The sequence below is a fragment of the Pelmatolapia mariae genome, linkage group LG16_19 (assembly GCF_036321145.2).
Source record: "Pelmatolapia mariae isolate MD_Pm_ZW linkage group LG16_19, Pm_UMD_F_2, whole genome shotgun sequence".
Classification (NCBI taxonomy): Eukaryota; Metazoa; Chordata; class Actinopteri; order Cichliformes; family Cichlidae; genus Pelmatolapia; species Pelmatolapia mariae.
In genome coordinates this window covers 6,185,348-6,208,269 of record NC_086241.1, presented here as the reverse complement: position 1 = coordinate 6,208,269, position 22,922 = coordinate 6,185,348, and the positions used below count along the sequence as shown (strand labels likewise).

Below are 22,922 nucleotides of genomic sequence, written 5' to 3'. Positions count from 1 at the left end.
GTGTTTGGAGACAGCGACTCAGTCGTGTACACGTCCTGCAGTCCAATCTGCTAATAAATCTGAGATTTTCCACAACTTTCCCTTGAGGGAAACAAAGAGGCCATAACTTTCACACAGACTGAGACAGACAAGAAAGAAAAATATGTGGATGTAAAGCAGCAGAAGTGTACATTAGGAAAAAAGAAAAATACATCGGGCAAAGAATGAGGTTTAAGGAATTCCTATTCAGCCTGCATAGATGCATCAGAATTGTAATAAAATAATGAATATGGATCGAGAAGGAGAAAAAAGCAGAGTGATAGGGCATAGTTGCTTGGACCAAAGCTCTCCCATCATTCCTTTGTGCTTTGATAATATCCCAATAAGTCCATACGAAGCCGCACTCTGGCACACTCGACCAGCACGGACGCAGAAAAGCCTTCTGTTACTCGTTACGCCTCGCAAGTTGAATTTGCACAGTGAATATTTCAGCCGGGACGTGCCAGATGCAAAGATCTGGATAAACATAAAAGCACTCAGGGAAGCCGTGTGTTTATATGCCAGTGCAGAGAGCTGGAGAAAGTTTTCTAGCGCACGCCCTCCCACGCTCTTTTCCACGGTGGAGAGCGAGCTAACCTGCATGGAAATCGGTTTGCTGCTTGAAGTAAAGCTGGAACGTGCATCTCTGTGTTTGATTTTCCTCCATGAAGGTTGAGATTTGTAGAAATAGGCATAGCGGAATTTGTTTAACCAAATAATGAATCGATTCATCATTTTTTCTCCGTGCCGCACCGGTGGGGTCGTTGGTGGGGTTATTAACATATTCAGATCTGGGAGAATGACATCAGTTACATAACGTGTCAGTGTCTGGATCGTGTCAGCGGCTAGCAGGAAGCTTACTGCATGTGAACGCCGTCATACGAGCCAGGGGTATCTGACATGGACTTTTGTGTGCAGGAAATGGGCCCTTGTTTAATGCAGTTAACAGAAGCATGTATGGAATGCAACAACACAATTATCCTTTATTATATTACACTCATTTGAATACTGCCGATAGCATCAACACACACTCTCACCAGGCTTCCTCCCCACGCACCCCAGAGCCCGGACAAAGGCTTTGTGTAGGTTTTCATCTAAATTCAGACATTATTCAGAAGCCATGGTTACACTGGACCCATTGCATTTCGTTCTATGGGCTGTTTGCACGTTTGATTCAGGTTAACAATATACCTTATGTGTGGGTCTATAGTACTGAGGCTAGTGCTATAATCTGAGCTTATCTTGCAGTAGTGTAAAATATCCTTTCATTTTCCATGGGGGTGTTTAGATACACTTACAGAAATCTGACTTCTTAAAGCATGAAATCTACAATGTACAGCTGAGGTTGACACAGCAGCTGTGGCTACTTCTGGCTTTTCTTCCAATAGATGTTGAAATATTCTATGTTTATATATTATATATATATTTTTGAGTGCGGGTCCCAGCTTGTTTTTCTCTAAAAATGCATGTGGTCAGATGGAAAAACACACAAACTTGTCCATTTGTACAAAATGAAATAGCTGGTAATGGACAGACACGATGTTACTGATGGTTACATCCTCATGTCATGCAATAAAGAGGATATATGTTGTATCACAAGACAGCTGAAGGTGCAGAGGGTATAGCAAACGTCGCATTTTGTCTTGAAACTGCAGCAATGAAAGTTCTAGACAAACATGTTTGTCTAGAACTGTCATTGCTGCTTTTAATAGAAGATAAGAATTTAGGTGTGAAAATCATGTTTCCTTAGTTTTTAACTAAAGAGTATTCTGTGTCATAAGTACAGTTCTGAGATTTTTAAAGTAACAAACCTGCTTTAAAGTATGTTGAAACATCAGTAACTTGTGATTATTTTGATTGTGTGCAGTTCTCTGCCTGCATTGGCATGTATGCATTAGGAGCCATGGTTCCCCCGTGCAATATGAAAGCCACATAGATTTGATATTAGAGCAGTATTTCCATAGATGGCAATGATTATTGCAGCATTGACATAAATATATGTATCTGTAATTCAAAACACATGCAGTGTTTCGACAGGAAAAATGAGGAGAGGATCAAAATAAGAGTTCGATAAGATAAGATAAGACTTTATTGATCCCACAACGGGGAAATTTTTGCATTACCTCAGCTCAGGTACAGATATCAGAAGGAAATACAAAAATACAAATAAGTACAAAAAATGACTAGGTACCAAAGTTTAGAGTTCTTTAGGTATTTAATTCTGAACCAACATGGCGGACTCGACTGACGACTATCTTTAAACGTTTTAATCCTCACGCTTCTATTGAAAAGTAAATTAATGCACTTTTAGCTTTGTCCATGCAGACTTATCGTGTTGGATATATTTGTTTCATTCAGTGGTTTCCTGCTGTTTGACCTGTGGCTATCCCATTGCTAAGTGCTCACCTGCTTTTAGATAAATATTTGCTGTGGTTTCTGGTGGACCCTGACTCTGACTGCAACAGTACAATGGCACCAAGTCCCACTGAAGCAGCTACTTAGCACGAGGGAGAATGTGAGCTATTCTAATGTGGGCAGACTACCTACAGTCTCAATCTGAACTTCCAATCAGCGGTTACATTACAGTGGCGCCATTCGCTAATTTGTCATTGATATTGCATCAAACATAATTTAATTGCAAATAAAATGAATGAATTTTATTGGTCATGACAACTGAGTTGCTATAACTCGTTTTTTAAATGTTTTGGCGCCTTCATGAACTTGCTCTTTGTGTTCTGTTCTGCCATTTTGGCCGCTCTCTTCGAAATGACGCATTTAATGATTACATTTCCATTTATTCTGTACAGTGCATCAGACCTAATAACTGTTTATCTGATGGCTGATTCTTCGAATGAAATGTAGCCCAGTCAAAGTAGTGTTCATTGTTTTGGGGCTCACCAAACAAGACCCTTCATGGCTATTTCTGCTCCTTCCTGACAGAACAGTACAACCTTTAAGTCACATATCAGCACTAATGTTCTCCTCTCTGTTAATATCTTTTTTTCCCCTTGTGTTTTACTTACTTTCTTATATTCTTATACTCTTCATCGTGCTGACAGTTGGTATGATGTGTTTGTCCTAATATGTTCTTTATGTGCAACTTTGCAAACCTAAGCCATGCATCAGTCCATAAACTTTAGTATTTAAAATGCTGAGTTCTTGGCTTGTTACGGTTTCTTACCTGGCACAATGCTCGAGCTGACCTTGGGGTGAATTTGTTTGAATGTCCACTCCTGGGTTTATTGTGGCATTGTATGCCTGCATGCCCCGGATCAGCAAACTGCCAAAACTTCTGCCTTCATAGAGTTGCTAACGCTTGCTGATGATCAGTTACTCAGGTGCGTTTGAATAGGAGCAACTGGCTGCCACTTGCTCCTTTAACTCTTGTGGAGGAAGCAAGGATGTACTTAATTTTTCACAGAACTGGCTCTCTGTCTATTGCATTTGCTTATTACTTTAGTAGAAGTTGAGCAGAGCTCTGGTGGGAATAACATGAGGTCACTGAAACTCCATGCACTAATAGACAAGTTTACCCCCACAGGCACACGAGAAGTAACAGCAGAGTAAGAAAGATGTCAATCAATCACTGTCTGCACATGCCCACACAGCCCTGAGAAGATTAGGCAATATAAGTGAAAACACCTGTGTGCGCAGCTATGGACCGTCGAGCGTAGCATATAGACTTTTATTGCAAATTAACTTTAAAGAAATGGTAGGATGAAATGAAGCATGAACGTTTTAAACACACTGTTCTGTTTGGTATTACTTTAGCTATCTTTCTGAGCTTATAACAGATAATGAAAGGGCCTAAACATGCTTTACAGTCAAGATAAAAGCATGCTCTTGTTCAAGTATGCAGACTAGATATTGCAAAAACTTGATCACTTGAAATTCCGTGCATGTGAACACTCTGGGTGATGACTGACTGCAGGTGGATGAGCTGTCAACAGCATGGGGCAGGGGCAGCGTCAGGTGAGACACTGACCAGGCCCAAGGAGCCTGGGCCCCCGAAGGAACAGGGAGAGAAGAACGGTGTGCTGCTGAGCACGAGTGATAAGGATGGGAGGGCTAGAATAACTTGTAACTGAGGTTGATTTAAGGCAGACGTAAATACTGTATCCTGTCATCTCCAGGCACACTTCACCATGTAAGCACAAAATTCTTTAACCTCCTAGGACCTGGCGTCCACATATGTGGACATCACATTTTGGGTTATTTAGACCAAGATACTCAATTTTGCTCTACAAGGGCCTGATATCCACTTACGAGGACATTATACTGCTACTGTTCTATCGAAATTTTAAACGAATATCCTCATATGTGGCTCTCATTTTTCTTAGAAACAAAAATTAGGTAAAAAAAAAAATCTGGTAGTTCTTTGGTTTTACATTCATCGGGTCCCAATCAGCCCAAATATCAGAGAGAAATTAAAAATGCATGCCGTGGAAGAGTTCGGGTCTTGGGAGGTTAAAACAGACATAATCCATTCTAGCGGGTAATATATTAGGACGGTGGTGACTGTGACAGACAGCATGAAATCAGTGAAAAAAAGTGTTGCTCTTACCTCATGTTTGACACTAATTGGAACAGACTGTATCACGGTCGAGATATTGCATTTCACAACTAACAAGCATTCATGGAAGCGTTCCATTGCAGTAGTAACAGCCACTGTGTTGGAGCCTGTCTTAAATTTAGGCACTGTCTTTTTGCATATCAGCTGCTTCCATTGCTAAAGGGACTAGAATCATGTAATCTGATTAAGGTCATTTCCTGTTTAGAGTTAACATTCCTGTATTCCAGATGGGGTAACAGCTATAAAAGAGACTGTAATGACCCAAGGTGACTCACACATCCTCAACCTTGTGAATCTAATCAGCCGTCCAACATCCCAGTGGCAGTTATCCAGTGACCCTTTTAAGTTTGGTTTTGGGAACTGGCAGATAGTCAAACATACTTTGTTTCAAAAGTACAGTGGGTTGTTTATACAAGTACATAGTGCTAGCTAATTTGGGTCTTTTTAATTCAAATTGTTAAGGCTGGGACTGGAAATTGGCCAATGAATCTGGTCACCCGATCTAATAAATATTTGATTATTTTGTATCCATATCCATATGAGTATACAGCCCAACAATAAGCAAGAAAATCCAGCGGTGGTTGAGCTCCAGCTGGGATTTTCATAACCACTAAATCATAGTGAGACTTCATCAATCGCAAAAACTCTGGCACTGAACCTGCCAACATTTACACATAGTTTGAAGGGTCAAAAACAGTGACGCGAAGTCTGCGATACATGACGCGAGCAATTCTTTGGCCAATATCCGCCCAACAACACTGCGCTAAGCTGCATGACAGGCCTAATGAGACCGCACTTTTTCAAAGGCTGTTTTTTATTTTATTATTGCGGGCAGAGGAAGAATGTGCTACAGTAACACAAAGCAGACCCCGACATCGCAGAAATCCAGTCTTCAAGCAATGACTCAATTAGTCTCGGATAAGGAGAGAGGTGGAGCGGTAGCAAAGATGAAAGGTGCTCTTAGAGGTTAACAGCTGTGATAACCTCGACGAGGCCTAATCGTTCAAAGCTAAAACGGACGGAGCATAGCAATGAAATTCGAATATAGGAAAAGAGCAATGACAAAAGCCCTTTAGAATTGTAAAATTGCCCCGTGCTATCACCGGTCAGTCGGTTATGTAAGAGATGAAGGTACTAACTGGTGAAAATCCAAATGAGAAATGTCAGAAGAATGATACGAAACACTAACCAAGGATGAGAAGACAGGCATGCACAGGAAGGAAACAACCACCACGTTGACATCCTGTTTGCATTCATACTCATCAAGCGGGCATCTTTTTCTAGGCGCACATCATTCGAATCTTCTGCTAGAAGCCATTATCATTATACTCTTCCTGTTTATCAGCCTCATGCCCTCACGCTGAGCTCACAGAATGATTATGGAAACTGTTGGATGGTAATCGGATTAGTCCGAGCACTTGACAGATCATGAGTTCTGTTGGAGCGGTCCCACCGCTTTGTTCTTCTGTCTAGTGTAATAAGGTCTTACGGTACGAGGGGTCGGACGTGAACATGTACAACAACAGTCTGTCGTTACCTTGTCTTTTAAACTCAGTAGCTCCGAATCAGCACCTGCTAAACACTGTCCATACAGTTCTTGAATTATCAGCCTTTTTTAAAGATACATTCATTGTTTTTTGGCCATTTGGGGGTCACAAAAATACTTTTTTCAATTCAACATCATGCACAAAAGTTGCCATAAAGATAAGATAAGATAAGATAAGATAAGATAACCTTTATTAGTCCCACACGTGGGAAATTTGTTAAAGCCAAAACAGTGAGCTGAATGAAGTTAAAACAGTAAAGCAGTGGCGACTTTTAGATATTATTTTACATTAGTTTGTTTCTGAAGGGGATTCTCCCTTTTCTCTTTCTGGTAGCTCTAATTCTGTAGAAGCTTGTCCTTTGCTTGTTGTATATTCTACAGTGGATATGGAGAAACACATGGGTGCTAACTTAAAGCATCTGGGGTTCATGTCGAGAAAATGAAGCCATAAATTGTAATCTAAATATAGCTGCCAGTGTGCTTGTTGTTTTCAGTGTTTCTCTAACTCCAAATTATCATCCACATAACTCACTGCTTGTCTTTCTGTTTTCAGGTGTCCTCATCTTGTGTTCCAGCAACAAACTATGAGCTGGTAAGCAACAGTGTTTCTTTTCTTTTTTGTTTTGGTAATTGCTTCCATGCTGTACTTATTACAGTGTCCGTCTTGGTGCAGAATTGTTGCAAATAAGGTTGGAAAGTAACATGCTCTATCAGCTACACTAACACAGCAGTCACTATAGCAGATAATGGTCCATTATCTGGAGGCCCCCAGAGACAAACTTGTGATTTGGGGCTATATAAATAAACCTGACATTGCTCGACTTAACTGTTGTTTGGCAGCTCGTTTTCTGTTCTGATAAGGTTATAAAGGTTATAGCTTTTGGAATAAAAGTTAAAAAAAAATCTTCTGGATAAGAAAGGTAAATAAAAAGCTGTGCTATTGAATCTGCTATATCATGATGACGACTTTTGGTCTTTGAAATAACACTGAGCAAAGTGGGACGTATTCTGGGTATGAAAAGATTCTGCAAGAGCCATAAAATATTCGCTTGCTCGGTTGCCTTATATGGTATTGACATACGAGGCTGTGTTAGACTTGGATATGATTCGCTTGCTCGCTTCATCGAATGTTGTGTGTTTAAATGGTTTTGGGCGCTTGACAAACCAAAGCAAATATCCCCTGCACTTTTCTGTGCTCACACAGAAAATATTTCTTGAAATTGTCTTATTTTGTTTTTAAAAGCAGCAGTAATTAAGAAAGAACATGTTATTATCCTTGCAGTTGGCTTGGCACTAGATGCCTTCTCCATGAAGACATCTGTTTGAGATGTGCAGAGGCATGAGGCTAAGCTCTCTGGGCATTGTTAAAGGCATGTGTTTGAGTTCATTGCTTTCTGAAACACCTTTGGGATGCAGAGGGCAAGATTTTACCACAAAAATAGATTTCACCGCTATCTGTTGGCCTCTATCAGTTTTTCCCCCACCTTTTTCATCTGACGCACTCCTGCAGCCGTCACATGGACTAGGTTCAAGTTTCACCAATTTAGGTGTTTATCCAGAGTTTTAAGTAGTTTATTAGTAGCATTTTAATAGTCAACGGTAAGGAAGAAAAAACAATTTATCTGCTAGACATATGTGTGTCATGTCAAAAATATACATATAAATAAAATTGAAAATTTTAAAAAATATACCTTTTTTTAATGCATTTGTACAGTTGTGTAACAGACACTGTATTCATTATCATTCATGATGTTTTTCATACCCAAATTTTTCAAGCAGTGTGGAGGACACTTTGTTAGTAGTATTGAAATACAGATTAAAAAAATATTTCTGTCTTAATTGGTTGTGTATTGCTGAAGAAAGCAGAGGTAAACAGTAACTGCAGGGCAAATCTCAACAGTCTATCTCTTGAGCTTGCCAAAAGGCGTCTCCCTCGAGGCTTTTATGCCTGCATTAAAGGTGCTGATTGCCTCCATAAACACGGACGGGCTGAGGTGTAAAACACTGGTTGACGTGTCTTTACTGTACCGCTGAGGAGAGAGGAAGAAACACAGAAGTGTTAAAGCTGAGGAAACAATGGATTTCAACACAAACAATGGGACTTTTCTTTTTAAATTTTCTAAAAATACAACTGCAGATACTGAAGAGGAAATAGGAAGCATGAAAAATAAACACAATGGTGGACACCTGCTTTTATGCACCTGAAGTTTTCCAAAGACTTGTGGGGTTAAGTTTTGTTGGTAAGCTTTGCTGTTTGGTTTTTAAAGTGCAGTATGTATTACAGAAATGAGTAAGTAATTGTGTTTGTGCGTCACCTCTCTGGTGTGTCACAGGAAACTGGATGGTGTGTGTGTGTGTGTGTGGACGTGAGGGTGTGCATGCCTGCGAGGCCTGAGGTGTGCTCTCAGTCAGCTCTCCTCAGCCCTTGTTTGGTGAATTCCTTTGCTCACAGCCAAAGGCGACGTGATTTACTGCCCTACATCAGGTACACTCTGATTGACCATATATTAACTCAGTTGGAGAAAAATGCTGGAAAAAATAGGAAGGTTTTTTTTTTTTTTTTAAATCCAGACATTCCAGTAAAATTGACGAGCTACAACTGGAAGAAATTCAACTTTATTACCAGATGATCGCGCTCCTTATGTAATGAATCTCATGCAGCTGCTACTCGGCTACAGATGAAAATAAGCAGTGCTTAATGAGTTTACTATTTTATTTGAATTTGTGTTGGGTTTTTTCCCCCATTTTTATTCCTTACATGTCCAAACAAAAGCTAAAAAAACAAGTAAAATTTGGAAGCAACAAAATTGGTTCACAGCAAGTGCATCTTGTTTTTGGCTTTTCATTAAACCACATCATCATGACTGCAATGAGGTGTTTAGTAGGTGCTGGGGGAGCTTTTGTAATCTTTGATCTTCCTCAGCAGGTGGAGATGAAATTACAGATTTTCAAAGGTTTTTTCCAGAACATTTGAAGTGGACTTTATTACCTATAGAAACTCAATTTCCAAAGTTTTTTTTTTTTTCTATTCTTGGATAGTGGCTGTCACCGAGAGTGGCTATCCATAATGCCCTTACTAGGTATGCAGAAGCCCTATTGTCCTGCTGTTCAAACATTTTTTGAGGGGGAATGGCCAGTCAGAAGAAACTTCGCTGAATGTGAGGGTGGCCTTTAAGTGTGAGGACCTAAAACTGGTTGGTTTCAGATCATAAAAAGTATAAAAGATGTGCGATGTAGCTACCCTGATGTCACGTACTGGTTTGTGAACTTCTCTCATTAAGTCTTAAGCTGACTGTTTTCTCGTAATCAGGTTGGCGTTTTGAAATTGGATATAATGAGTGAAGGGGTCAGCTGACAGTCAAACCGCATGTTCATTGGCTAACAACTTGTCAATCATTAATCATAAGCCAGTGATCACATCCTGTATAATCCTCCTTTCAGACTCTAATAATGGCAATAATTCGCAAAATGAACGTAATAGTTTGTTGAATGTAACCCCAAAGTAGTGACTAAGCCTTAAAAAAATCATCAGGATAATGTCTACAGAGGTCAGGGCCGAGGGCTATTTTCACCAAATTCTACAGGAGCGAAGTCATTTTGCAACTACAGCTATTGCCCCCTGGTGGTCATTTAATAGACTGCAGGTTTAAGGCAATTCTGCGTATCCGAGGGCCCTATAAAGGCCCAGTATAAGATAAAAAATGATTATTTTGAACTTTAAATGACGCAGACCTACTCTAGGAGATACCAAGAATAAAAGTAGGGAGCTGTACTGTAAATGAGCATAACTGATCCCCTTTGAAGGACCTGTTATCACAACAGCTGGGAGTAAAAGTTTGTTCTTGATACTGGTGGTGCTTTTGATTTAATCAAATATCATTTAAAAAAAAGTGCAGACTTATCACCATTATTTAAGTGTTAAGAGAATCGACTTTTCTCATTGCTTAAGGTAAATCTGTCTCCATAGCAACTGGTTTAAGGGTACAGCACAAAGCTAGTCCAACAGTGTGCAGGGCACTGTGTGAACTAAGCTGGATAGATGCAGCTTTTAAATGTACTTATTTTTATTCTGGTCTCAATCAAACTGTGGATGATAAAGCCAGATGAATGGTTAGTGTAATAATTTAGTAGATATGAATAAAACTTAACAGCACCAGCATTAAGTCAATGATACTGTGAAATTAGTGCTTAGTGATTTTAGTATGTTGTAGCAATATACTGGTGACTACCTCTGGAGTGAATTTGAAATGATTCAGCCCACGGCTGGAAGGTGATGCCAACATTTACTGTAAGTGATGATGCGCGTTTCAGATATCTTCAACTGTTGAAGATGACAGATGTAACTGCCTCCAACTAGCCCCCTCTTGGATGAGGGGTGCACAGTGTGCCGTGGAGCATGCTGGGAGCATTCCTCAGATATTCCCTCATGTTGAGCTCATGTTGCCAGGAATCAGTTTTATTTTGCACAGTCCTTAGATGAGGGTACGTGGGCTGTCGTGGAGATGTTAGGTGTTCTCACCGGTGAGATAGGCTGCACATTTGTTCTCGCAAGTAAAGATATGCACACACTCAGAGAACCATAAACCACTAACACCTACGTCATCCAGCATTTTTTTTAATATAGGTCTTGTGTAGTCAGGGAACAGGGCCAGGACATCGCTGAGTAATGAGTAACTGCAGGGCAAAGATGGTGTAGATGTGGTCCAATTAGTGCTGTGTTTAGAACCACACATATTTCCCCGATGTGCCCTGTGTTACGCTGTGTATACAAGCAGCAACCAGGGATCCAGTTACAAATTACAGAATGTTCGCAGAGCCCTGGGAAAGTAGGAACTAAAACATAAAATAGGCATGTTTAACATTGGACTGAGAGCCAACTAAAGCATAATGCATTGGTGTTTATCGTGCGCACAGCACAATAATCCTACATTATCAAGTGTTTGAAGTGGATATTACATAAGGATGCTGTGTGAAAGATTGGACATCATGGTCAAGTTTTCCTCTTCCGGCACTTTAGTTTAGACAGTAAAAAGAATTAGTTTCACTTACTGCTCAGAGTGACTTCTCTAAGGAGATGGTTGTTAAACAATTGGGAGAAAGTAACTTTCATGCTTTTTCTATCCAGTTTCATAGAATTGCAAGCCAAATGCAGTGTGCATGTTCTTCTAGAGATTCAGTTCTTTTTTGTGAACGTATAACTTTTTAAAGCTCATACAAGTTTAGTTGCTTTGCATCAAATTGCAAAGTAAAACATATAATGCACAAAAAGTATATACCAGTATACTTGTAACTGATACACTGAAAATAACTGAGCCTTTTGGTTTACAGTGGTGAATTACAAGTGAACAGTGGCTTATAAATTGCAGTTTTATGAAGTCATCCCACCAACTTAGTAGCTGCAGTCCAAGTATTTCCAGTTCTGTTCACTCTGACCTGATTACCAGAATTGACTTTTTTTTCTTTTTTTTGCATGCTAAGCTGTAATTTACTTTTACCAGTGTTAGAAAACACAGTATGAAGACTGTCAGTTTAGATTGTGGTCACTCTCAGCTGTGATGTCATAGCTGAGTAACTGCAAGGTATAAGATGCCAATATATCCCTCAGAAAATCTATGGTTTCTTATGACTGCTTTAGTTTTGTTGCTATTATTAATCAGCATGTTTGGGGGCTAAAACCAAAATAGACCATCTTTACTTGAGAAATCCTGACAAGTGCCTTTCACAAATTATGACTTTTATCCCTCAATAGTTTTACACAACAATGCCATACTTATAAGGGAGTCTGGTTGGGTGATTTGCTGTTAACACAGTAAGGCTGCCACAGTTAGCTTCCTTTTTCTTTACAAGCAGTCAGCATTGGTTTTCATTTTCTCTGACCATAGTCTTAAACAAGCTAACCTAACAAGCTGTTTTTAGCCATGCCTGCATCCTGTTCCGTCACACGTTGAGTAATAGATAATTTGGTGAGCACACAACTTTTTTCCTTGTGTTTTTTTCCTTTTTTCCTCATACCAAAATGCCTAAATATCTGAATAAGCTGTATTTGCATGCTAACATGCTAATTAGCATACTAACATTCTAAATAAATGTTAAGAAACATTCTAGGTAAGCATATTGTGGACACTTATTTGGGCAGCTACTTTGAAGAATGTATAAATTAACTTAAATTTCAGTGATCAATGGGATGTAAAAACTAAATCAGATAAAATCTGGTTATAAAGTTTGCTCACTTTACCTAAAAACAGACCTATCTGGGAGTGATGCTTCTAACCAACATCGTGTCTTTGACCTGGACCTCATGTCTTTTATACAGCAGCAATTTCTGTTGAAATAATAAAAGAAGTTTGATTTTTTTTCACATAACAATTACTGTGAAAAACACCACAATCACACAGGGCCACAAACTGGTCTGCAACCCCCTTGCAACTACATGCAGTTAGAGAAGAATGTCTATTCCGATTGCTAATTGGTTAGGGAACTGATTCCAACAGTTGCAGTTTGCACCCTCTTTGTGCCCACTTGCCAATCACTTGGGGAATACACATTTTTCCCTAGCAACTAGAGGTCACCAGTTGGTCTCTAAGCTTGTATGACTGATACCAACATGATGATCTGGAAATCCGCTTCAACCTCAAGCACCTCCAGAGGGACACATCTGGCTTTTAGCTGTTAATTCTTCCTCTGTTGGTCACCACCTTGCTTCTGTCTCAGTCTCCTTTTTTTTGTATAACATAACATAATATACATATGGTTTATAAGAGCTTTCTTTCTGCTGAACACAGCTGCCTCCTGTAGCTGAAAATGACGTTATGAGAGCGATGACTGAACCAAAATAGTACGGCTAAACAATGAGCTCAGAGTTGCTATAAATCTTAGTAAAGCAGAGCAGAGTCGTAGGTTCAGTTGATAACACATCACTATGAAAGACTAATTAAACATCGTTTTCACATTTTAATTTTATAATTTCTGTAATTTGCTGTCTAAACTTCTCCAAATCCTTCATATTTTTTGGGAAAATAAATAAAAACCATATGTACTACAACATTTGAATCCTCATGAGACATGCTTACCAATGAAACATATCATTGTTTTTATGGAGTTTTTGCGCTCTTACCATACTAGCACGTACTAGAGCACAAAAGAAGAAGCAGCTTGTTTAATAGGTGTGTCTTTGTTTGTGTCCATGACAGCGTGACTTATTAGACTCTCGTTGCACATACACGTTCGAAGTAAAAATAGTTGGCGGATGCTTTTGCACACTCCCCCCCTCTCGCACATGTTAGAAAAGGCTTGTGGTTACATAACAGAGCGAGCGGCCAGGTCCATATCAGTAGGAGCAGGGACGGGCGGGGGGTGAGGAAACAGAGCGATGTCAGGGGTGGTTTAGGGTCACGGCCGGCTCAAGGGTTTTTCCCACAGCAAGGACCGGCCGCTCTGTTTTACCCCGGGTCCTCAGGGATCCCTGGCATGTTAGGGCCTAACCCCAAAGGGGGAGGAACTGAGAACAAGCATACACACTCCAACCTTAACCCCAACCTTGGATGCACACAGGCCCTGCCTCCTCAGCAATGTGTTTACATTTCTGGGACGTGGCTATGTGAACGCTGCAGATGAAGGAGCATGGAGCATGAGAGAGGCACAGCTGTGTGTCTGTGTGTGTGCCGTTGTTGATGAAGTAGGAGAGCTTGGCTATAAGTCTGTATTACCGTTTTTAACTTTCAGCGGTGCCATGTTGTTGTTTGTTGTATTTCGATTCTGTGCAATTCTCCTATGAACAAAAAATAAAAAATAACAGAAAATGACTCATTGCAGGTTGTTTTGCACCATCATACAAAGTTGGAATCAGGTTTTTTTGCTTTGATGATATGTTTTTGTATGCAAAAAGGCCTCTTATTAATAAGGTACTGATTGGGGAGTTACTGGCCCTTAATGTGCTGCAAGGTTCTTGTCAAACATCAACTTGATCATAACTTGCATTAGCACCTGGAAGTAGGGGGAAATGCTGACCGTAAATGTACATTTATTTAGAAATATGTGTATAAATGCAGATTTAACACATGTAACTTTTCGTAACTGTACAACAGCATCAGGTGAGCCACCATCGTTGTGTCCAGATCTGCAGTTTGTGCTTATTGCCACTAGAAGGCACTGTTGCACATGACACTTTACAGGTGTTTGGTGTCATATCAGACAGTCTGTGTCACTCATAGTGCTGAAGCCTTTATGACATTGGAGGTGAGCAATTAAATATATTCAGTTTTTATTAACTTTTCAAACTGAGACTGATGTATCCTGATGGTGCCAACACCTGGTTTCCAACAACTGAATTTATTTTCAAATTGAATGTAATTTGAGACCGTAAGTGGCCACTCTAAAGCATCAAGCAATCATGGTGTAGTATTTTATTTTATCTGTTCTAGATAGCATGCATCAGTCTTACTAATGAGGTTTTTTTGGTTGCTTTGGAATGCATTTCCTCCTCTGCAAATTAGGTCCTTTGACGGTACGTTTTAGTGTAATGTGGATAGTTTCAGATCATGCATTTAACGTTTCATCTCACTGCCAAGGAATGCTGCTGCATAGCTTCTCATCAAAGTAAAATGAGTTTTTGTATCATTCAGCTGCTTAGCTGAAACACAGGGACATCTAAGGCCGCTAAGCTCTGTGTGGGATGTAGTCCAAAATGGAGTGTAAACACAGGGAGCAGCGCGGGTGCCTAGCTACGGCGCAGCCAATGCATGTGGTGTGTGTTCTTCAAGGTTTCCAAAGAAAGCAAGTGTCCTGAAAAAAAGCTGTCCAGTCAGAGAGAAAAGGGCGACAGGATGAGGGGCACTCCCTGAGCCTGACTCATACACACACACACATATATATATATATATATATATATATATATATATATATATATATATATATATATGTATATATATATATGTATATAGACACAAGGATTAACTCTGTGAGATCAGAGACATTGTGTCATTATAGTGTAATTATTTCTATGTATATTTATTATTAATATATTTCAGTTTATTCGATGCTCAGTCTGCTGACTGAATGTAAACACTGAAGCCGTCCAGCGCTCACAGTGCTCAGTGCTGTCTGTTTCCTTTCAGAGGCCAAAATGCCGTCCCTCTCTCGTTGTGTCTCACACCCACACTCACACACCCAAAGTGGTGATCTTAACCACTCTTCTGTCCACACTAAGCCGCCTGGGCCGGGCTAAATGGGCTGTGTCTCAAGCTCCAAAGATGCATAGCTGTATATTTAGCCCTGGGTCATTTGCCCAACAGGCTCTCGCTTACTGTCTACGTTCTTCCCCGCCGCTTATGGGAGGAAACTCCCAGCGTGCTTGCTACCTCTGCTCTCCTTAAAGCAGCGGGCTATAATTTGGTAAATTGGTCAAAGGAGCCACTGTGTTCATGTGAAAAAGAGCACATGGCACAGTGGCGGCGGAGCAGATAGAGCTCTGGGTGACGGTCTGCTGCGCTCAGAGGAGACAAACACGTGGCTGAGTCGATGGTCTCTCATCATCTGTGTGTTTTCGCGTGACACTTTTTACAAGGACAGACGAACAGGAGTAACTAAGTTAAAAGACTCCTTCACTCAGAATTTGTTAGTGAATAAGCCGAGTATTGTGCTCTGGAAGTGTTTTGCAATGTCAAATGGCATTAACGTTTGATGACAAAAACATGATGCTAACTTCTACTTGAGCCAAAACATCAGCAGTCAGTGTTCCAATATGAAAAGAGAAGTCGGTGTGTCAGTTAAACTTGTGTTCTTTCTGCTAGCCAGCAGGGGGCGACTCTAGCTGTATAGAAATCTGTGGGAAAATTGGCTCCCTAGATTTACAACCTTATTAAAGACTTTACTGATGAGTTTAGGATTTCAATCTTTATTTTCAAGTCTTCTAACATAGAAGATGATATTCATTTTCTAAATGATGGTCTGTTGTATCCCTGCAATCCTATTTGGCAGATTTGGCTTCCAAACAACAAAATACTCAGCTCAAGGTTTCACAGTGACACCTAGCCAACCATGTGGTGATGTCACAGTAGCTACATCCATCTTCTATATACAGTCTGTGCTGTAAACATTGCAGAGAACAGAATGACTTTCTGCCTTAACTCTGGCCTAATGTTTCCGTTCAGTTCGCCTCTGCACTGAGATTCATTTCAGGTATAATAACCTTTACTTATACCACCGAAACAAAGCCGTTACGAGCCGCGAGGCAGTGAGCCTCCACCACAGTTGATCTGATATTAAATGGGAAGAACAGATGATTCAGAAACAGAATATATGTAATTATATAACATTAGAAAGCATTTTATTATGATTCCTTTAATTTGGCTCTGCCCATCTGTGCTGCATCAAACCGTTCTTTCTCTAACTATTTAAAGGAACACAGATTTGAAACTAAATTAGATCACTTCTCCAACATGTAGTTAGTGGCCGCAGATTTTATAACAATGCTTCTTTTCCCATAGCAGCTACCGTTGCTCCGCAATGTGAGTAAAGCAGGAGGAGGAAGGGGAGGTCTGAGGTCTAAATTGACTGTTGTAATATACAAACACCTGACTTACTTTGAGCCTACAGCCTGTCTTTCATTTTGGTTGCGATGCTTGATAGAAACCATCTGGACCACAAGAATTGTGTCAGTATAAAAGGACCTTGGATGCCGAGCTTTCTACTTTTTTGTCAGCTGTCGGCATTCTTGCAAAATCTGCCAAATCTTTGGTTTAGTGTTATAGGTGATGCACAAGTATTCTAAACTAACATGGACAATTCAATGTAATGTGATGAGTAGAAAAGTGACACAGGTTGTTCAGTTTGGAGACATGTAGATCAATGAATGTTGACAGAATGCAGCTGTTAGCAGCTCTGGAACTAATCTTTATCATTATTATTAACCAAAAACACTTGGAAATCTCCCAGATATCCTCACTCTGAAACCAGGCATACTGAATTTGTTTTCCTTTTAAGCCAAAGCTGTAATATTTTGTAGATCTGTGGGAGATCAACAGCCTGCATTTAGCCCCTCTCATGAGCCTCAGCTGACTTTGTTCACGATGATGACATAGCTCTGAGCAAGAGATGCGCGAAGAAGGCAGAAAATCTGAATATCTATAATGAAAATGATTTCAAGTTCAAAGGCTCACTCTCAGACTAATAGTTGTATGGAAATGGCACATGCTTAACTAATGTGAGGCACGATTAGAAGGGCACACTAACATACTTGTGAGGTTTGTGTTTACGCTGGCCTCGCAGGTGCTGCAAAGCTCTTGGCCACAGAGGAGTGTTTGTTTTGCTCTCGTCTTTATTCTCGCATCTGTTGTAATTATGTTTAATCACGATTATGTTTGAAGAGTTTTTTGCAGTCTGCTCTGCGGTTGTGTGCTGTCAGGCCACAGCACATTCATTCGGTGTGCACAGGGAGGCCAGCTAAGAGTTAAAATTCTGCAAGTTTGCACCCCTGTCACATGGGCCAATGTGATTTTCGACCAAAATGAGAAACACAACTGTCTCGCTATAAAATAGATTCAGGATTCTGGTATGCATTACTATCCTCCACAGCTTCTTGCTTTAATCTCATCATTACGAGATCCTGAAGTTTTAAACTGTAGCTTCAAATAAATAAAATTATTACATCTGCTTTGTTCATGATTTAGAAAAGAAATGATACGAACACGTCTCGAATGAGAACTTCAGATCAACTTGTTGCTTGGCTTGATTCAGCAGAGGCTCCCGCTGACAGACATGTGGCAGAATGACACAGCATGATGCACTAAAGCTGCAGCCTTAAGAGCTTGCTATGTCATCATAGGGACTTATTGCAAATAAAACTAGTATAGTGCCAAATCACAACAACAGTCACCTCAAAGCATTTCACAGCATTGTAAAGTAAAGGCCCTACAGTAATATATAGAAAACCCCCCCAACAACCAAACCCCAACAAGATGAGCCCTGGAGCTGGTTCCACAGAACACGGGCCTGAAAGCTTAATGTTTTGCCCATTTCCTAATTCTGCTTTTAAATACCCAGGAACCACAGGTAAACATCTAGTCTTAAAGAAGATAGTGATTGGCCTTTCCTTCAATACGTACACAGTCCTGGGCTTGAAGACTTGACCTCTTGATCTTGAATCTGAAATTCCGAGCTGGGACAGATAATTTAGGTTTAATTTAAAGCATTTAATCATTTGGGTCTTGGAGTTTCTGAAAGCTTGGTCTGTTTCTTGTTTCAAAATTGTGACATTTATTGTGCACAGCCTGCAAGAATTGCCCTGATTTAAGAAGAAAAATGGTAATGCCTGTATCAAAGCCCCCCTTCAAATGCTGCTTTTGAAGATTACTGACACAAACTGCAAACACTTCCTCTGTCGGCTGTTTTGCTGATACAAAACTTCCCCGGCTTTCTCGTGCTCTCTGAATTATTTGCATCTCTAAGCGACGACGTGCACATGGATGCAAAACAGCCATCTGGCTGCAATCTTGCAAAGCGGAAATGCACATGTTAGAATATATCATTGTGAGAATTGTTTGTGTCTCTGTGTGTTTTTCTGGGTTTACACACAATGGCCTCCATTTGTGTGAAAATGCCTGCGGCTGCAAATTTTGGCCTTGCAGTGAAATCCACAGTCTGCATTTAGAATCTCAAACATTAGCCTGCTGTTTCCTTGTCCTTCACTCTTAGAAACAACATCTGTCTGCATGTACAACAGAGAGAAATGTAGTCACGATGCTGATAATTGAATCCCTTTTTCTGCTAAACTTTCAGTCATAAATGCTGCAGTTTGGAGCAGACTCCAGTGACTGTAGGTCTCTCGTGCTCTCCCTGCTTGGTGGTTTAGTCTGAGTGTTTGGAGTCTGTATTCTAGGGCCTGCACACTCAGACTGTAATTAACAGTTTACATTTGCTGTTTATGTTCCACTGAAAGTTTCTACAGAAGCAGATCGTCCTGGGTGTCGCAGCCCAGCTCTCTGTGTGGGACTCTGCAGTGATCACTACCAAGCAGGATTAAAGAATGAAGCGCTGCAATCAGATGTTTTCTCATCAGTGTATTTGAAGGGTGACGTGTTGTTACTTTACTATGCTTTTTGCATTGTCATCAAATTCCCAAGCTAACGGTGATCCACTACCTGGCACTAAGGAAGTGTGTGTAACCACAGCCCGACGTTCGTTTCTTTGTGTCTTGGCTACGTTGTTAGTCAGCAGTGATAAAGACCACCTCAGTGAGCCACACTGCTCAACTTTGACTCACATTTGATATCTTCTGTGATGAATAATCAATTCACAAAAATAGATTTTTTTGTGGAGATGCCCAGCTGTGTCAGCATGCTCTTCATGTCCGTTTGGTCTTTGTCCGGCTAAAGATTCTAAAATTGTCATGAACAGCTGAACGACTTCCTTATATTTATAGGAAAGATTCTTTGTTTCCCAGGAAATAAAGGGGGAAAAATAGCAATAATAACAAAATAAAAAGACTGACAAAAATATATTATGTTATACACATAATGGCATGGCACAACTTAACCTCCTTCCAAGGTGCATGAAGAAGACAAAGATCTGATGACGTGAAGACTCCAGCAACACTTAAAGTAATAGGGAACAGCTTTATCAGGTGACTAACGCGCTTCGGCCTTCAACTTGGACCCTGATGAAGGCCACAAGCAAAAACGTGTTGGTCACCTAATAAAGCTGTTCCCTATTTTAAACTTTGGGCCAGAATTTTACAATTTTATTTTTACAATAGTTAAAAAAATATATAAAAATAAAAACTTTAATGTTACAGAACTTGAGTGTCTTCGGTGTGATGAAGAGAATCTATATCTGTGCACGAGGCAGACAAAGATGTTCACAAAGCCCACATAGATGGATTTTTGGTCTTTTTATTGTAATTCACTGAGAATTAGTCGTATTTTTCCTCGTTCTTGACTTTTAATGGCATTTACAGAGAGGAGATTGCTTTTTGTTCTCTGGTATCAGCTCTGTTACCAAAAACAGGACTAATGGGTGGGTGTTTTTTAGGTTATTTCCATGGTTTTGAGAATTTAAAAAGATATTTTTCCATACTTAGAGTGAAGAGAAAGAGGGGATTGAGAGATGCAGAATGATATGCAGCAACTGGTACTGCCAGTATTTAAAGTTCAGATCTTCCTGCTATTTACCGTAATGCTGTCTAAAGTCCGAACAGGCTCATGATCTCCAGAACATGAAAAAACATAAAAAAATTAGCAAACCTTTCAGTGCAGAGTATTGAAACGGTCGGGTAATGAACATCTCTGCATAAAAATCCACAGCAGCGTGGATCTTCAAATGCTATGATGCATTTTAGGCCTCATTTAGTTCCATGCGCATGTGTGTCTGAGGTTAGTGGAGCCCACACAAGCTCATGACGTCATAGATTGCTCTGATGTTTTTTTCTTCTCCTCTCTGCCATCTTTTCCTCTGTACCCCAAATCCTGTTTCTTCATCTGTCTGATTGTTCCTGTGTTTTTTGTTTTTTTTTCTTAGCATGTCCATCAACCCCTTCCCACCACTTTCTTCTGGTTTCTTGTCCCACAGTGCCTCTTTTTTCCTCTCCTTTGTCTTTCCTGACACTCTCTCTCTCTCTCTCCATAGCTGTATATGGTGTTGAAAAAGAGAGTTCCTCGGCTGGACTCTCTGGTCTTGGCTAATGGAAGCAGACCTGTCTCTTTGTGTAAATATTTGCACAGAGGGATTATAGATGGTCCCACGCATTCAAGGTGGAGTCCTACTCCACTCCAGGCCACATTAGGGCAAGGAATGGCTCTGAGCGTAGCGTAAACACGCGATGACACAACATAACATCTCACGAAGTCAACTGTTTGAAGCGTATCGGCAGGTGTTGATCTCACTGTCTGTCTCTTTTTGTTGTTTCTGAACAGGCGCCGAGTAGTGACCTCCCTCTCAAACATGTAGACACCATGGTGAGTTTCACTTTTTCTTTTTAAGTTTACCTGCTGATTTTTCGCAGGTCCATTCTTCTTGCTTGGTTAGACTGCTGTAACGAAGGAGCCGATGGATCTGCCTCTGCAGCCTTGGCTGAGAGGTCAGACATACTTGATGTAGAAAAGGTATAAAGTATGAGTAGATGGTTTCCCAGCTGCCATGAAGGACATTCATTATAATAAATACTTCAGAAAAGCCAGATTAAGTCTACACTTGATGCACAGCAGGGCCTGTTGAGATCAAAATCCCACTCATTCATGAGATATTTTTAAACAATATCTCACATCCATCGTCCACAACAAAAACACATATTTGCGCCAGATGATATCACGTTATCTTTTCAGAACACAAACATTAAATCATATCAAACAGGAAGTTCTTTGCTAGGCATCAAGCCACATTACTGTACCAAACAGCTAAGTGGACTCTTGGTTGCTTTTGGTTGTCTTTGATTCATCAAAACAGAAACATTAAATAATACCCAGTTGAAATCTATCGGCGAACCCCGTAACACTAAAGATGGTGTCTGTATGACACATCCTTCGACCCTACATCCAAGTAGTCCTTATTTTCTTTAGAAGAATATATTCAGACAGTTTAGCTGCTGGACTGACACAAGTACATCTGGAGTAGAACAAAAAACTGCCCAGAGCGGTTACCTGCAAGGCCGTTGATTGGCAACCTGTGCCAAGAAGCACTTTGGTTAAGCTAATGTGACCAGTGCAGTGTGCTGGAATGCAAAGTCTGTTTGCACCTTCTCCTGTGCACCTGGAGCGTAGCAGGCGTGCATTTTTTGAGACTCATGCAGAGGCCTATGGTCCCTTAAGAAAAAGTCTTAATTCTACTGAATGGTACAAGTTTGAGCTTCAAATTATGCTTAAAGTACGTAAAGTAAAAGTACTTTCTTCTGACTCACGTCCGTGCTTTTATTGAATCATAATTCCTGATTTAATAATGTGTTTAATCAATTTAATGTTGAAGCTGTAGATGATTTTAATTACTTAATAGATCACATTGTTGCTTTATCAGTAATACTGCACCATCGAATATTAGTCGATTTATATTCAAATTTATGATGCAGATTACAACATTCAATATTTGCATCAGAAATATTCTGGAGTAAAGCTAGATGGTAACATAACATGGAAATATTTTGGGGAAAAATTGTGGATGTGTTTAGTGAAAAGACAAGTGTCTGTGGCACGTGAATTCTGGCATCCTTCATCTCCAATATGACATCTGAGTGATGTTTAGCTTACGCAGCGTGAGCGAGATAAGCCCAGCACAGGCAGCCGCATGGCCCGCTAACTATTTTTAAAAAGGTTTTGTCTGTTAACTGTAGTATAAACTCTTTTAAAATGTAACTGAAGCATCTGCAGCTAAAGTAAGTTTATAAAATGAGTTGTGGATCAGATAAATATTATTATCTGTTTAATATATTGTGTTGAGTATCAAGTGTGGAGCTGTAGCTTGCATTGTTTTATGCAAGGTGCTGGCATGGTTCATTTACACATGAGATGTTAGACTCTGTCTTACGGGGTTAATGAGATGAACGGTCACAACTTAACAACAAAAGTGTGACTTATGCCTCCTTCACCCCCTCTAAGCTCTAAATATGAATCAGTAAGGACATGTGTGAAACAAGGAGACCCTCAATTTTCATTGCATACACTGTTTGACACAAACCTCCAGTCTGGGGGCTCAGTGTGTGGACTGGATGGAAGTTTTGTGGCGTGACCATCTAATGTCTATGCATTCATGCAACACTGGGCTCAGTGCTGCAGCTACATTAGCAGATATGAACAACTTCCAGTA

General features: G+C 40.2%; 1 protein-coding gene across 17 annotated transcripts in view; it reads left to right on the top strand.

The window, feature by feature from the left end:
• The window catches only part of tns1b (tensin 1b), a 160,263-nt gene that overhangs the window by 77,743 nt on the left and 59,598 nt on the right, over positions 1-22,922 (top strand). For 15 of the 17 annotated variants that reach the window (XM_063499947.1, XM_063499939.1, XM_063499954.1 and 12 more), the window contains 2 exons: positions 6,691-6,729; positions 21,044-21,085. In XM_063499947.1, coding sequence (XP_063356017.1) covers positions 6,691-6,729; positions 21,044-21,085 — 81 coding nt within the window. The remainder of the gene's footprint in view (positions 1-6,690; positions 6,730-21,043; positions 21,086-22,922) is intronic. The other 2 variants (XM_063499945.1, XM_063499952.1) reach the window with 1 other exon arrangement.